Below are 17,365 nucleotides of genomic sequence, written 5' to 3' on the forward strand. Positions count from 1 at the left end.
TCCCTTCCCTCGCCGCTGATTAGAGAGAAGGGACTCGGGCAGGGAACAGCGCTCTGCAGGAGGCGGGGGGAGCAGCGTGAGTGACACTAGAAAGGTAAACAGAGCTAGACAGCGTGGCTGTAATTTATGGGCTCGTGCAGAGCGCAGGGGGGATTTAGGGAATATTCAACTAGCAACAGAGGCTGGGCACTATAGCCAGACCCAGCCTCTGTGTATAGATTTAACTCTTAAGATTCACACCTCGGGTTCTCTTGAACATTTATTGAACAGTCACATAGTAAGTTGCTCAATTATGTCAGTGCTTCGGGTCTCCTCTGGTCTTCCTGACAGCCACCTGCTCTATGCTGCAATCTTCTGCCTCCTTAGGCATGACACATGATCTGGAAAAGGAGTTATGCAGCATCAGAACACAACACATAGCTGGAGCATGTGGGGAGATGGTGTTGGGGGAAGTGGTTGGCAGGAAGGTGTGTGCGTTTGTTTTACCCAGCCACATATGGGGGGGGGGGGATCCTAGGAGGCCTCATGGTAATTTTGTTTGGGGGGGGGGGGGGGTGTCCTGTCCCGTCCCATTAGTTATTATTGCACCCCGTCTCAAATTAACAATGTTTTAACAAACACTTTCACCAATGAGCTCCTCTGGATGGTGAGGCAGTATGCTTTCTTTCTTTTACCACTTACGGTGATGATTTATTAAGCTCTCGAGGGTCACAGAAAATGGCAAGGTAGGCCACATTCAGCCTGTGGGCCTTGTGTTTGACACGTGTATTAAAGCAATATAATTTAGGTTGAGGCACAAACCTCCAGCCTTATGCACTCATGAGCAATTTGCACTTGTTTTAAAGGGCAACTGAAGTGAGGGGTATGGAGGCTGCAGTGTGTTTCCTTTTGAGCACTACCAGCTGCCTGTCTGTCCTGATCCTCTGCCTCTAATACTTTGTCATAGACCCTGTACAAGCATGCAGCAGATCATGTGTTTTTGACTTTGTCAGATCTAACAATATTAGCTGCATGCTTGTTTCTGGTGTTATTCAGACACCACTGCAGCCCAAATGATCAGCAAGGCTGCCAGGCAACTGGTATTGCTTAAAAGGAAACAAATATGGCAGTCTCCCTATTCTCACTTCTTTTCTGCTTTAAAAGGATAGGCGCACACAAAAATTGTGAATGCTGTGCAATTTATCCCCCCCCCCCTCCCTTTTTTTTCTAAGGAATCGCAAAAATGCAATCTTGCCATAAAAGGGAATGATCGCCTGAAAAGTGCACTGAACTCTGCCTAAATACTTACAGATGAGATGTTCTGTTACTATGTCAGTTGGTGATTCATAAGCCACCAGTACACCAGCCTCTGCTTACCCCATTTTTTATTTTTTTATTTTTTTTAATGGTTAACATAAAAAGGCTACTAATCTTTGCTCTATTCTGCTTATTTGATTTTCATTTCGTATTATAAATTTTAGAGGAAAGTAAAAACTGCATGAGGCTCCCTGCACACTGCATGCGATTCCGATTTTTAATTGTTTTTTACATCTGATTCCGACTTTTAATCGTTACTGCATGCTGCGTTTTTTTACTCTGTTTTTCTGTTGATTGTATTCAGGGAAAATCGGAATTGCAAATCTGAATCGGAATTGCTAATCTGAATCGGAAACTGAATCTGAATCGGAAAACTGATTGCAGTGTGCAGGGAGCCTAAAGCCCCATCTACACGATAAGATTCTTTATACGATTCAATTACGATTCTATTTACGATCCGATTAAATCCGACATGTCTGATCAGAATTCGATTCAATTCAGTTCGATTTGCCATTGCAAACAATAGCAAATCGAATTGAATCGAATCCCGATCGGACATGTCGGATTTAATCGGATCGTAAATAGAATCTTAATTGAATCGTATAAAGAATCTTATCGTGTAGATGGGGCTTTAGAAAGATTCAATTATCCTGTTTCAACTAAGATTCCTTTCACCATCACTAATGAACTTGAATAAAGCTATTAAAGCAAACCTTAACTGAAAATTAAGTCAAAATAAACATACTTAAAGTGGAATATAACCCAGCATTTCTACTTTGCTCTAATAGATTATTTACAGCATATTATATACAACCAGCATTTTTTTTTTACTAGAACAGCATTCAAAGGGTTAACACAGGCATTAGAAGCTTCCCTGCCAGCAGAGCTGGATGCACTGAACTTGCAGATAATGTTATCTTGAGTTTAATTGTATCAAGTGAGGAATGTAAATAAAGCCTTCTCTGACACTGCAGGGTCTCCTAATGACAGTGAGACAATCAGAAAGCATCAGAAAGCATTTATGCTTAAGTTAGACGATTAATAAAGCAGTTGTGAATGTGGGCTCGTTTCCACTATCGCGAATCTGCATGCGTCCAACGCATGCAGATCCGCACATGTAATACAAGTGGATGGGCCTGTTTCCACTGTAGCGTTGTTGAGGTGCGTTTTTTTCAGCGTGAAAAAAACGCACAAAAGAGCCAACGATTTCGCCTGCGTCGGGAATCCGTGCGAATCGCCGCTAATGTATTTAATAGTAAAAACGCATGCGTTTGTTACATGCGTTTTTACCCGCGATTTCGCGTGCGATTTCGCACCTTTTTCAATTTTATTTAGCCCTGGCAGTGTCATGGTTAATTTCGCATGGCACCCTGCCATGCGAAATCGCAGGCAAAATCGCGGGTAAAAACGCATGTGGAAACGCATCCGCATGCGTTTTTACAAGCGTCGGAATGCGGCCAAAATCGCGTCGCAACAGTGGGAACGAGCCCTTAAATGCAAAGTAAGCTCTGAGTAAAAAAGTGTACTTTGCGAATGTATAATTTCTAAATGAATAATACTTCTGCACAACAGCAAATATGCTAACCGTATGGCATGTAAAAAGTAGGAAAAACTGTTTTTATTGAATATTATGTCAGGGGTTTATACAGCTTTAATCAATCCTGTATCTCCCACTGAAGTAAAGGGCCTCAACAAATGTATACCACTGGTTTCTGTCCTGGATTTTTTTTTTGTGTTTTTTTACCTCAGTCCATTATGTCCCTGTCATCTTTTATTTCTGCCTCCACACTTCTCCAAGTTTTCTTAGGTCTTTCTCTTTTTCTGCTGCATTGAGGAATCAATTTTAAGGCTTCTTTCTCAATTGATTTGTCCTTGCGAAGAGTATGGCCAATCCATCTCCACTTTCTGTGTTTTATCTGCAAGCCCACTTGTTGTTCTTGGGTTCTTTCCCACAACTCGTTGTTTGGCCACCAGATGTTTAGTATTCTACGAAGGCAGCAGTTTATAAAGGTCTGGAGGCTTTCTGTTATCTCTGCTGTCACCTGTCTAGCATTCATACAGGACTGTCTTCACTTTACTCTGGAATATACTCAGTTTGTTTTTTGTGGAAATATCATGAGATCTCCAAATCTGATACAGTTGTACAAAGGCTGCGATTGCCTTCTTGATTCAGCTATTAACATCACCACTGGCACCACCATCAATTTCCTCAGGCTGCCCAGATACTGAAACTCCGTCACCGTATCTATAGGTTTGCCATATACCTGAACCTTTGGTTTAGGATTTACGTTTCTGTTTAATCGCATATCTTTAATTTTCTTGCAGTTAACCTCCCTAGCGTTTTGGACGAGCTAGGCTCGTCCAGAGACGCCGGAGGTCACCGCTCAGGCCCTGCTGGGACGATTTGAATATTTTTTTTTTTTAAACATGCAGCAAGCACTTTGCTTGCTGCGTGTCTTACCCGATCGCCACCGATCTGCCGCGATACAGGGCGGCGATCGAAGGGCAGGGAGGGACGCCGCAGGGAGGGGGGAATCGTGTAACTAGCGCTAGGCTAGCTACATGGAAAAAAAAATGTGCAAAAAACTTTCCTGTGGCCACAGGGCCGCGGGAATCAGAACGCCAGGCAGGTTAATTATTAAATCCACCTTCCTGCTCTCCTCTAGTAGATGGGATAATTTTATTTCCATATGTTGGAAATTTGGGGAAAGTTCGCAAACATCATCTGCAAAGTTGAGATCCTCTATATGTTGTCAGCCCCCATTGTAGTTCTATTTCCAAGGCATGTCTTCCTCATGACCAGATCCATTACTATCAGAAAGATAGTGGGGGAGAGGGTGCATCCCTGTTTGACTACCATGTTTATTGGATCACTTAGCGTGCCATTGTGAACAACTTGGCATGTATAATCTTCGTAGAATTTCTTTATAAGGATTACATACACACGTCATACATACTTCCTGTGTAGTCTACTTGTCAATCTTTCTCCTCTCCTGCATCCTGTTTGCCCACTGTGATCAATGGAGTTCTCAGTCCTCCACTTTGAAAATGGCCATTACACCATAACAGCTTCCTGGTCAGCACACTTTTAAACTGTAATCGCCCATGTGAGCCATAGGGAAACATGGACATTACTTTGCTCATCAGTTGTCTTTTCAGTTATAACTGACAGCAACTGATATATTTTAGCTCTGACAATTTTTGTCCGAACTGGAAGGAATCGTTGTTAGAAGAAAATGGTGAACCTCTGAGAGGAATCTACGGTGAGATAAGTATGTAATATTCATTTGCACTAACATCATGTTTGTTTTAAATAATTTTACTTGGTTCAGATTCCCTTTAAGTAAGTGTTTTTTTTTTTGTTTAGTTTTTTTTTCACGCTTACCCAGGCAGCTGATTTTGTAGATTCTGTATTTTTCAGACTGATGTTCCTGACCATAAGACGCACCTGTGTTTAAAGGACATAAACCAGGGGCAAAAATATACTAAATCTGGTGCATCCATGTTGCAGGGGCATCTTGTGGCTGTTCTCACCTCAATTATGTCCCCCTTGTGTCCTCCTTTGTGTGCCTCCTCCATGCTTCTTTGTGTAAAAATATAAAAGATTAGCGCTCGCTCCTTAAAGCAACACTGTTACTGCAATGGTGTGTTAATAGTTCACACAAGAAATCACTCCAGTGTGAAAGAAGTTCAAGTGCTGCAGTTCAGTCACTGGGTTGTGCCAGTAAAAACAAGAAGTGGAAAACAATCACTGCGCTCTTGACATCAATGCAGCAGGCATCCACCTCGCCCCCCTATATGAAACCACTCACCGGCAGTTGTGGTCTACAGGCAGACCAATCAGCGTTTTCGGGGTGTATGGCCCCCCGTCGCCTCTGGCTCTGCTGCCGCTGGTGTAGTCAGTGTGTGATGCGGATCCGTAGTGGCCTCCTATTCCGGGGTTGGTTTCAGCTTGTGAAGAAAAAAACACACAGGAAGGCCCGCTTCCAATAGTGTGATTCCATTTATTGTAAAAAGTTCATTAAAAAAGTGATCAATCTAAGAGGCACTTAGCGATACACAATGATTTAGATGGAGTCACCTTCTGTGTGACACCATAAATTGGTGAACTCCTCTTCGTGCCGCTACCGCGCGCTCCGTGTAAAGAAAAAACCCCGCTATTACGCTGGTGACCGCTCACAGCTTCAATCACTGCATGGAGCGTCTATGCGTCTGTGCGTACTTGTTTACGTGATACGTCACTCCGTTGGCTCCGCCCCTACGTAAACAAGGTGGATGTATGCTTCTTTGTGTACTCCTCTGTTTCTTTTATCTCCCGTGTCCTCCTCCCTTCTAGTGCAGCGGTAGGGAACCTTGGCTCTCCAGCTGTGATAAAACTACAAATCCGAGCATGCATTTGCCTTTATGAATCATGACTCTGGCTGTCAGACAATGCATGCAATGCATTGTTGGATTTGTAGTTCCTTAACAGACAGAGAGCCAAGGTTCCCTACCTCTGTTCTAGTGTTTACCACGTGCAGAGTTAACCGTGGAAGCTGTGGGCATGTGTGTTACCTGATCTGTTGGTGCCCGCAGCGATCAGAGACTTCTCCTCTGCCTCACTGTTCCCCTAAGCTGGCTTTTCCTTTTCACGTCATTACAGTTGATTGGCACTAGGGGAACAATGAGGCAGAGGAGACATGTGATTGCTGCGGGCACCCACGTATCAGACGAAACATTTGCTCTGCTTCAGCTGCCATTAACACTCTGCACAGGTGGAGCACTGGATGGGAGGACGACACGACACAAAGGAGAACACCGTACAGGGAGTCCCCCGACATTGCGGCAGGTTGGCAGTTCATATCGGCGGCCGTTTGTTAAACGGAGACTCCCTGTATTCGGACTATAAGACGCAGTGATATTTTTCTACACACTTTTGGGTGAGATATTGTCTTATAGTCGAAAAAATATAATAGGGATTTAGTAATTCTTAGTACCTATACTAAGCATCATAAAAGGCCAAACAGATATTTATCCATTTTTCCCTTAGCTGCGGATTGTATACCGGTGGACAGATTTATGTATCTGTAATTCAGTGTTTTTTTTCACACAGTGATACTATGCTTTTTTAAGCTATATTCGAGAACCAAAAGTAAACCCACTGATGGCTCATAATAATTTAAGCGGGTGTTTACTTGAATTTCTAGTCTAGTTAGAAAATGGTGGTCAAAGGATTTATGTCCTGTTGGTCAACTTCTATTTTCTTTCTCTAGGCAGTGTCTGTTTCTTGTAACATTACGTCCCCAGTTCAAAACTCTGTTCATGCTATATGTTTGACACAGTGTAATAGGCAGGATTGGGATGTGCCTAAAAATGTGCAACAGCCTCTCACTGTAGTGTGATTATTTGTCCAGCATTTTTCACAGGGAGGAAGTCATTTCAAGTTGGAATTTCTCACTTTTTTGCTAGTAACAAATCGGTTAGTCTTAACTTGGCCCAAGATGAAGATGACTAAAATCTCAGCAACTAGTGCTAGCTTCTCCGAACAGAAAACCCTGACCACACTAGGCCAGCAGATGACTTAAGATGATCTAGGGGACAGGGGAGGACTGGGACCTTTGGGCCTGGGGGGGGAAACACAAACTAGAGGCCCATGTTCATGGCAGCCTCAGCCCAAATGGTCCCCCCACACACACTTACTGTATATCCAAAGAGGTGACTGTCCCTTCAAAAGAGGGAAAGTTGGGAGCTATGATGGTAAGAGAGCAGACAGAGTTTTTTTTCCCACAGACCCTCCAGGCAAGCCTCTGCTCTGCATCATGTTGTGTATATTTACTTATCCGCCCTCTAATTGCTAATTGGGCTTTTATTTCCCTCAGCGAACCTAATGATTCATATTGCCTTATACAATAACCTGAATGCAGCAGGCCAACACCAGCCCTAAATCATTAAATGAGAGGCAGCCTGGGGGGAAATCTCCCCCCTTCCCCCCTGGCCAGTCCTCCCCTGCTAGGGGACGATAATGTTTTCCAACTGAATGCTAATTTTTTTTGTATGCAGATTGAAATGTGACCTGTCCAGACTGGTAAGTCTTGCATTTGTTTGGACCAGTTTCAATTTCCATGTTAACTACATCATCTGCTCCAAGGTGGAAAAATGCATATTTCTTTAATTCTATCTAGTATGGGTACTGTGCACAATAAGATTTTGAAATGTGAAAAAGCGCTAAATCCTATGTGGGTTTATTGCATTTTGTTTTCCCCTTAGAGAGAGAATCTCAATCATCTTAACTCCCCCCCCCCCCCCCCCCCACCAATCATATGAGTGCAGCCATGCTCAGACTCGACATGTCGCGGTCCTCAACTACTCTAATGCCACCACTTATCACATGAGGTCTTGCTACCGCTGCAATTTGGCTGCATTTAAATTGTACCTGAATTGCACGGGCAGATGCACAGTTCAGCCTCCCATCTGAAAGAGGCCTGACTCTTGGAGAAACTTCACCACTTTGTTTCTGGATTGCACATGATGAAAATTCTCAGAAATGGGGACACATGGCCATAAAATCAAAAAGCGGTATTAACTCCCTAACTTGCTGTCAGAAATTATTTATTTGCAACTGGGCTTTAATTATTTAGGCAAAATTAATTTCCTTAATGAGAAGTTTTGAGATCAGTAGGACATGCTCATTAGAATTTTTTTTTCTTTTTTTACTAGAAAGCGCTTCTTTATTGCAGTGATCATAACAGAACATGGTAACATAGCTATGCAATTACATTTTTTTAAGTACCCCTGAGCTGAGAATGGGGTTTCAATGTAAATTGTTTACTCAGATGTGCAGTACTGTTGAAGTGTCACAGCACAAATCTCACATTCTGTGCCCAAAGGGATAGGGTTGCTCTTACCGAGTAGCTACGTACTTGTAGCTACTGTGAATCAATATTTAAATAGCCAGCGCTGCTAGTGGGAAAGGGGGTAACTTACCCTTGCTGACGCTGTTAGGTGACGCATTCCACGTCTCCCCATTCTTCCTCCTTCCGGGTTGCAGTAAACATGGGAGTGACATGGTACGGGAAAGGAGCGCATCGCCTAACAGCGGTGGCATGGGTAAGTTAACCCCCCCTCACAGGCAATGCTGGCTAATTTACATTTCGATCCCGAGTATCTATGAGCACGTAGCTTACTCGGTAAGAGCAACCCTACCCAGGGATTCCTGCTCTGCTGTTCTGCATTGTTGACTGGATAGAAGGTTGATTATGGGCATGGAGGAAGTGGCAGTTTTTTTCCTCCTATCAGCCCACTGCCTCCACTCACTCATCAACGTGTTGTGGCCCCATGTAGCATAGTTACCGCTCCCTAATGCCCGTCTCCAATGTAAGGTGTATACAGTGGCACGCAGTCTGTTGCTGGAATTAGTGCTGACCCAGAAGTACTTACGGGGTTAGCGCCATTGCTGTACACAAACCGGCATTTACAAAAGATAGTTGCGGCAGAACGGGAGAACAGAGAGGACAGACAGCATATCAATGTAAAACAGGAGTAGGTAAGTAATACTGTGTTTTTTTTTTTTGTTTTTGTTTTTTTTTATTTCATTTCCTTACCCAGGTTAATTGGTTGAGTATTTTATTTCCAGCTTTTTAGAATCATTAAAGCCAATTTTCAGATAGTTTACGCTATCAAATCGTTAACACAGAGGAATGAGCTTTGTAGTTATTGGCTGTTTAAGCACACTTGTCACACAGCATTGCAACCAGCTAACAAGTCAGGCATTTTGTACATATGCCTGTATCATTTGTGATAGACAAGGGGTTGCTATCCTTCTAAATAACCAAGACTCTTTTCACACAGTCCATTGCGGCACATTACAATGGACAAAATCATTACATCACAACGAGATGCAGTATTTCTATGGGGCCATCACACTGAGTGGGGTACTGGGCATTCTATTGGGATAACGCACAGCATACAGTGCGGTTACAGGATAATGCATGTGTCCTACAATGGCATTGAGGTATAATTTATATTGTACTGTGACTTTTTAGCTATGTTGCATTGCAATTGCATAGCAATGCAATGTGCATAGTTTGAAGGGTTGTCGGGAGCAGTTGTAGTAATAATTCTAAAGGTGCCCATTTACCAGGGCTGGGCAAACTATAAGTGGCCTAGGCTGCATGCTGCTGACCGCTGGCAGCACTCCTTAAATTCCAACACCCTCCTTCCCCGCAGAGGGGACATCCCGTCATGTGATGCCTTGTTGCCCTGGAGATATGACGTGGCAATCTGCGTTTAAGGAGAATTTCAAATCCCCCACCGCCTAGCAGCTCTGCAGGTAGGGATCGCCCTTAAACTGTACACACATTTTCAATAGATTTAGCAATGACCGGTTTAAAGTTATGATATAATGGCTGTCATATGAACAGTGTGAAATCTTTTAGCAACCAGAGTCAATGGAAAATTGGGCAGAGTATTACCTGCCAGACGAGAGGAGTGGTTTATATGCTGTGGTGCAAGTGTGGCATGCAGTGTATATATATATTCCGAACTAAGAGGAAATTGCATGAAAGGATAGCCGAACATGTGAGAAATATTGAAAATGGAGTGAAGGGACACTGTGTCAGATCACTTTAGAAGACAACATAGCCAAACATTTTTTTTTCTGTAGTATAACACTGTTTAATAGTTTTACTGTGTAAAAGTTTTTCTTAAATACTGATTATAACTTAGCTTAGCAATCACATTGTACAATGAAATCTGGCGGATTTCACTAGATTCTGGTTGTCTGGTTTGTAAATCATCTAATTTACCTAACAGGTCTTCCAACTTAAGAAAATGAGACCGCTCTGCTGTTAGAAACCAGATCTACCTCTTGAATTGAGGTTAGAAGGTAGATCTGAACACCTGTATCATTAGCAACAAAGGCATAATTTGTAAGAGCAGAATCCTTGTTGTTCTACAGAACTCTGTTGTAACATAAACATAGAAAATGGATTTTGATGCTGTCTGACTCTCCCTCATTAACATATGTACTATAATAGGCTTATTTAGGTTATAAAAAATGATCTCAAATATAAACTTGATGTATTTACGCCATTTTTTTTTTTTTGTATCTGTATTTATTACATTTATAGAAAATGGAGCGCAGGGGGACCTGGGGGGACACTATACACACACAGGCTGTGCAGTGTATGCAGAACCACCCTCTGTGTCATAATAGGATTCTTCAAACCCACCTCTGGTTCTCTTTAACGTAAAGAAAAACTAGTTTAAGTTACATGGGGCTTCTTCCAGCCCCCTGTAGCTGCCCTTTGCCCACACTGTCACAAAGTGTCCGGGCCGACTGGCGAGTCGACAGGCCTTAGCACATCATTGATTATGCTCCTGTCGCCAGGACTCTGCACATGCTCAGTTCGAAAAAATCTTTGTGCATGCACAAAGTGCTCCCCTCCACAGCACAATTAGGAGACGTGTGGTCCATGGCTGCTCATCCATGTGACACAGGGTTGCTGTGGGGGACCGGAGGGTTGCTTTATCCTGCCATGGGCACAGGGTGGCTGTAGGGGGCTGGTAGAAGCCCCAGGTATGTTAAACTCATTTTTTTTTCTTAAGTTGAGGTTCACTTTAAATGATCTGTGCTTGAGAACGATTGGAATCCTAAACTAATGAAGTGAGAGGTTTTGTTCTTGAAACAAGTCTAGCTTTTTGTTGATGCTCGGTCTAACATAATATAAGCTATTGCTTCATACTGTATTTTATCTGGTTCCCCTTTATTACTGGAGATCTACATGTTCATTCTCTACCAGAGTGCAATCATTTGCTGTATTTTTAATACTAAAATAACATAATCACTTACTTATGCTTTTTCAAATTGTTTTATACCATTTTTTGGGGGGTAATTTTTATTTCATTTGCAGTAATAACAAATGAGCATGTTTCAGGAATTGACACACATGAATACAGTGGGATGTGAAAGTTTGGGCAACCTTGTTAATCGTCATGATTTTCCTGTATAAATTGTTGGTGGTTATGATAAAAAATGTCAGTAAAATTATATCATATAGAAGAGACACAGTGATATTTGAGAAGTGAAATGTAGTTTATTGGATTTACAGAAAGTGTGCAATACTTGTTTAAAATTAGACAGGTGCAAAAATATGGGCACTGTTGTCATTTTATTGATTCCAAAACCTTTATAACTATTGGAACTCAAATTGGCGTCGTAAGCTCAGTGACCCCTGTCCTACATACGCAGGTGAATCCAATTCTGAGAGAGTATTTAAAGAAAATCTGTAATGAAGAAAACTCCCCTGGGGGGTACTCGCCCCGGGTGGGGAAAGCCTCCGGATCCTATTGAGGCTTCCCTGGTCCTCCTCGGTCCTACGGTGGCGGTGAAAATCCTCTCAGAGCGGAGGCGATGTTAAAATTACCTTTTGGCTCCAGCACAGGTGCAGTATCCGCTCTTCTGACGGAGATAGGTGAAAATAGCCGAACTCAGTCGGGCCGCTCTACTGCGCAGGCGCAAGTCGCCTGCGCAGTAGAGCGGACCCGACGGAGATCGGCTATTTCCGCCTATCTCCATCAGAAGAGCCGCAACAGCGCCCCCGCTGGAGCCCGAAAAGGTGAATATTGCAGAGGCTGTCGGATTTGTCGCCTGTGCGTTCCGGGGGCTGCAGCGAGACCGCCGTGGGACACAGGAGGATGGGGGAAGCCTCGATGGGGTCCAGAGGCTTCCCCCTACTGAGGTGAGTACCCTCCAGGGGAACTTTTTTTTTCAGTACAGGTTTTCTTTAAGGGGGACAATTGAAAGTTTTCCTCCTTTTTAATTTTCTCTGAAGAGTAGCAACATGGGGGTCTCAAATGACCTGAAGACAAAGATTGGTCACCATCATGTTTTAGGGGAAGGATACAGAAAGCTGTCTCAGAGATTTCAGCTGTCTGTTTCCACAGTCAGAAACATATAGAGGAAATGGAAGAACACAGGCTCGGTTCAAGTTAAGGCTTGAAAAATCTTGGATAAACAGAAGCAACGAATGGTGAGAACAGTTAGTCAACCCACAGACCAGCACCAAAGACCTACAACATCATTTGGCTGCAGATGGAGTCACTGTGCATAGTTCAACCATTCAGTGCACTTTATACAAGGAGATGGTGTATGTGAGAGTGATGCAGAGGAAGCCTTTTCTCCGCCCAAAGCACAGAGGCGCTTGAGGTATGCTAAAGCACATTTGGACAAGCCAGCTTCATTTTGGAATAAGGTGCTGTGGACTGATGAAATTAAAATTGAGTTATTTGGGCAGAACAAGGGGTGTTATGCGTTCCAAGAAAAAAAAAAACACCTGCTACCTACAGTAAAATATGGTGGTGGGGCTTTGTGGCCAGTGCAGGGACTGGAAATTTTGTCAAAAGTTGAGGGACGCAGGAATTCCACTCAGTATCAGCAGACTCTGGAGACCAATGTCCAGGAATCTGTGACAAAGCTGAAGATGCACCGGGGCTGGATCCTTCAACAAGACCATGACCCTAAACACTGCTCAAAATCCACTAAGGCATTCATGCAGAGGAACAAGTACAACGTTCTGGAATGGCCCTCTCAGTTCCCAGACCTGAATATAATTGAAAATCTGTGGTGTCCGTTAAATAGTGCTGTCCACACTCGGAAGCCATCAAACCTGGATGAACTAGATGTTATGTAAAGAAGAATGGTCCAAAATACCTTCAACCAGAATCCAGACTCTCATTGGAACCTACAGGGAGTGTTTAGGGGCTGTAATTTCTGCAAAAGGAGGATCGACTATTGATTTCATTTATTTTTTCTTATGCACCTGCCTAATTTTGTTTACACCATTGTTGTGCACTTTCTGTAAATCCAATAAACTTCATTTCACTTTTCAAATATCACTGTGTGTCTCTCCTATGATATATTTAACTGACATTTTTCATCGTAATATCGATTTATACAGGAAAATTACGACAATTAACAACGTTGCCCAAATTTTCGCATCCCACTGTATATGTTTAAGTCAAGCTTTACGTTGTTCATAGTATAGATACTACCAATTCAAACAGTTCTTAATGATATATTCCCTTGTACTATCGACAGGGAGTATATCCATTTCATAATCTCAATAGAGATTTCCCCAATGCCTACTCCCAGTTCCTTTAATTAAAGTCTGTAATAAAGTTGATGGTTTTTATGTAAAATGACCCTTGTTGTACTTTTACTGAGACTTTCTGTAATTTGAGTCGATAGTAATATATATTCCCTTCAAAGTCCCAAGACCCCATACCTTGTTGTTGACCCGACAGGCTGGTAAATGCTGAAGATTTGTTCTTCTTTTTCTTTAGCATGTGACCTTGCAAATGAGATTTTACAGCCTGTGCTACTGTTTATTTAGCAAGCCATAGTTGTTTACAGAATCGAGTTAGGATCTCTGATGGAAATGAGCCCACAGAAGTCAGGAAATTGTGTACGGCTCTGCCTCAAGCAGTTTTATCCATTTACTGCAGATTTCTTTCCCTGACTGCAAACTGCTTTGCTGAATACATCTTAATCATTAAAACGAGGGCCGTTCTTTGGCTATGACCTTATTAATTAATGTTTATTTTTTGTAAATAGGGTTTCAGTTCTGGATGCAAAACACTGACCGTTAATAACTTTTTTTTTTTTTTTTTTTTTTCTTTCCCCCCCCCCCCCCCCCTCATTTCAGGCTACCAGCATCAGCAAGGCTATTAATTCACAGGAAGCTCCAGTAAAAGAGAAGCATGCCCGGAGTATCCTTTACAGATAATGCTTTGTCCTCACACTGTTTTGCACATTAGCAGTAAGTGCCTTTGTGTTTCCTATGTGAACCTTTACATGCAGCACTGGAACATGCAGGCATTCCTAGTGACCTGCTTTTCAGGGCACAGCTCATCTTGCTGCACACTACAATTACCGTGAGGAAACTTTCTCAGCTGCTGCTTTTCTGTGTAATGTGTGTCAGGTGTGCCGTTTCATGGTTACAATACATTAAAATAATGACGTGTACACAACATTTCCTATTATGTGAAAGCTCAATCAGTCATGCGTGCTCCACTGTCCCAAGTGCTAGGAAGAAAGTGATGCAAAGCTGTTTCTAATATGGAAAACCATACTGTCTAATCCAGACATGTGCTGAATTATAGTTTGGTATATTAGCTCTACAGGATTGCTTGCAACTAATTTGGGTTGCAGTCCATTTTTACACATTCACTTCTGTCCTCGCTCCTCTTTCAAATAGAGGAAGAGCTTTGATGGAAAATGTATAATTACTTATCATATCTGATAAAGTATCAGATCATGTGAGTTAGTAGTACAGAGATCCAAGCATACGTTTACAATATGGCATTTTAAAAGTTAGACTATATTGCTGTTTAGTAACTTTTTTGAGCATAAAAAAAACCTCAGACTCCCCCATGAGGAGATGGACTAGTCCAAAACATGTTGGTAAGAGGTTCAGACCTAGTAGATTACTAGTGTAACTTACAAATAAATAGGAAGTTAAAAAAAAATACTGCATTTACTCTGGGACAAATGTACATCTTGTATGTAGGTGTACATGTGAGTTTTAAAGTATTGTGCCCCAGTACCACTTTAAAGGTCAATTGAAGTGAGAAGAATATGGAGGCTGCCATATTTATTTCCTTTTAAACAATACCATCTGCCTGGCAGCTCTGCTTATCTGTTTGGCTGCAGCAGTGTCTGAATAACACAAGAAACAAGGATGCAGCTAATTTTGTTCTGGCAATGTAAGAAACACCTGATCTGCATAGGCTTTTCAGGGTCTATGGCTAAAAGTATTAGAGGTATCATAGAGAGAAAGAGATGCTGGCACTGCAGCATACGTCTTCTATGCAAGGAGGAGAGAGTGGTAGCCTCCGTAGAAGCTCACCAGCGTGAAACGGTTGTAAGGCTCCTCCTCCCCTGCACCCACCGCACCTATCTACAGTCATCTCCGGTATGTTTAAAACTTTTAAATATGTATGCAGCACTGTACCATTATATGGAAGTTTAAATAAAGCAAATGACAGCAGAGCCGGCGCTTTTTCACTTCTTGTGCATAAAAGTATTAGAGGCAGAGGATTCGCAGGCCTGTCAAGTAATGTGCATTGTTTAAAAGGAAATAAATATGGCAACCTCTATATCCTTCTTGCTTCAGTTGTCTTTTAATTATGAAGTGATTTTTTTTTTCACTACCACAGCTACTGATGCTCAGGTCTGTGCAACTGCACAGAGAGCTAATACAGATGAGGCTTGAACAGTGCAGTTTCCTAGCAGTTCAAACTGCTCAGCATCCCTCTGTTTCCTGCTCACTGCACATGCAACCTAATGTGATTATTCAGATGAGTGGTTGAGGTTTGCAGTTGTTAGAAAAAAACTGTGGGCTCCAAAACAAGAAGATATAATAACCTGTGGCAGGTCATCCTCCTGGATTGGGCTACATTGGTAAGTGCTATTCCAGCCACTTGTGGGCAATGCACAGACACTGGAAAGATGGACAGGTGGTAAATCCACCACTTATCAGTTGTTGTCAGAACACAGGAAAATGATCTGATCTAAAACTGTTGTCAGGTGTATACAGTAGATGCAGTAGTGGTAAATGGGTTATGTGGAACATTTGAAACAGTTAGCAGTGGTGTCCCGCAAGGGTCAGTACTAGATCCAGTTGTCTTCAATTTATTTAATGACCTAATGGATGGAATACAAAGTAATGTTTCCATCTTCCCAGATGATGCAAAATTATGTAGTGTTAGTTACACTAACCAGCAAAGAGAAGTACTATGAGAGAATCTGAACAGCATGACTATATGGGCGGGCAAATAGCAGAGTACATTTAACATTGGTAAACGTAAGGTCACGCTTCCTGGTTGTGCCAGCACCATAGCAACATAGAAAATAAATTGCATAAAGCTTGGAAATCATACAAAGGACTTGAATGCAAATGCGAGTCCATATCTATAGTATGGGATACAGTTTTGGGTTCAGCATATGGTAGGAAGGATAGAGATGCTTTAGAGGGGACCGAATTAGCATGTATAAATCTATTCAAGGCACTATAAAAGCTGCAATACTGTCAGCATTTCTTCTTTAAAAAAACAAAAACAAAAAAAGCTGCCTGCCAGTGGCAGCTATGTTTTATGTTAATAATGGTCTTGTAGTGCACATAAATTTGAGATGATTGAGAATGGGGATGATCAATGAGATGCAAAAAAATTTCTCCTTGCATTTGGATTCCATGTAAATTTCATACAGCTTGAAATTGGACTAATCAGAACAACTTCCTGTCATTTTTCATTGGTCCACGTTCAAGCTGCATAACATTTACATGAAATTTGAATGTAAGAAGGTATTTGCATCTCATTGATCATCCCTAATAGAATTATGCAAACTATGAAACAATTATGCTAATTATGAAAAAAACCTAAAATGTTAATAAATTAGTAAAATCTGCATAGATTTGTGGTATCATTTTAATAATTATGCATCAATTTAGAAATATTTGCATATTTCAAGTCAAGTAGAAAGCTTTGTAGATGTCTCTGGCACAGGAATATGAGGAAACAAAAATACCTATAGACTTCCGTGTTAAGTAGTTTTTGTACAAAAAATCCTTTAGACATCCGTGGCGTATGGATGCAGAAATGCCTATAGATGTCCATAGCAATGTAAGGGTTAATGTATTTTATGACTGATTTTGTTAATTTGTTTAGCTGAGTCATATTTTAATCTACGCTGTCAGGCAACCTACTTCCAGGAATCAATAGTTCTTTACTGACAGAGCTGGGATTTTATTAGTTATTGAACTTAAGATGGGCTTTGTTTCTATCTGTGACCCTGTTGTGGCATTTTCCCTTTACTTCCCATCCTAGTGCATGGAAAAATGGAACTGCAAGAACATTTCTCCACAAAAGGTTTAAATCTTGTGAAAAAGGGTTCCTTTTCCACTCTGTGGAAATGAGATTTAAACTAGCAAGTTCCTATTCAGAAAACAGCTTTTTCTTCTCCTTCTCCTTTTTCTCCCTTTTCCATAGCTTGTTCTATTTATAATGGGTAAAATATGACTACCTGGTGTGC

General features: G+C 41.8%; 1 protein-coding gene across 1 annotated transcript in view; it reads left to right on the forward strand.

Moving 5' to 3' along the window:
• The window catches only part of HIP1R (huntingtin interacting protein 1 related), a 186,399-nt gene that overhangs the window by 68,645 nt on the left and 100,389 nt on the right, over positions 1 to 17,365 (forward strand). The window contains exon 2 of the mRNA XM_068244209.1: positions 13,980 to 14,043. Within this exon, the coding sequence (XP_068100310.1) occupies positions 13,980 to 14,043 (64 nt within the window). The remainder of the gene's footprint in view (positions 1 to 13,979; positions 14,044 to 17,365) is intronic.

The sequence above is a fragment of the Hyperolius riggenbachi genome, chromosome 1, assembly GCF_040937935.1.
Source record: "Hyperolius riggenbachi isolate aHypRig1 chromosome 1, aHypRig1.pri, whole genome shotgun sequence".
NCBI lineage: Eukaryota > Metazoa > Chordata > Amphibia > Anura > Hyperoliidae > Hyperolius > Hyperolius riggenbachi.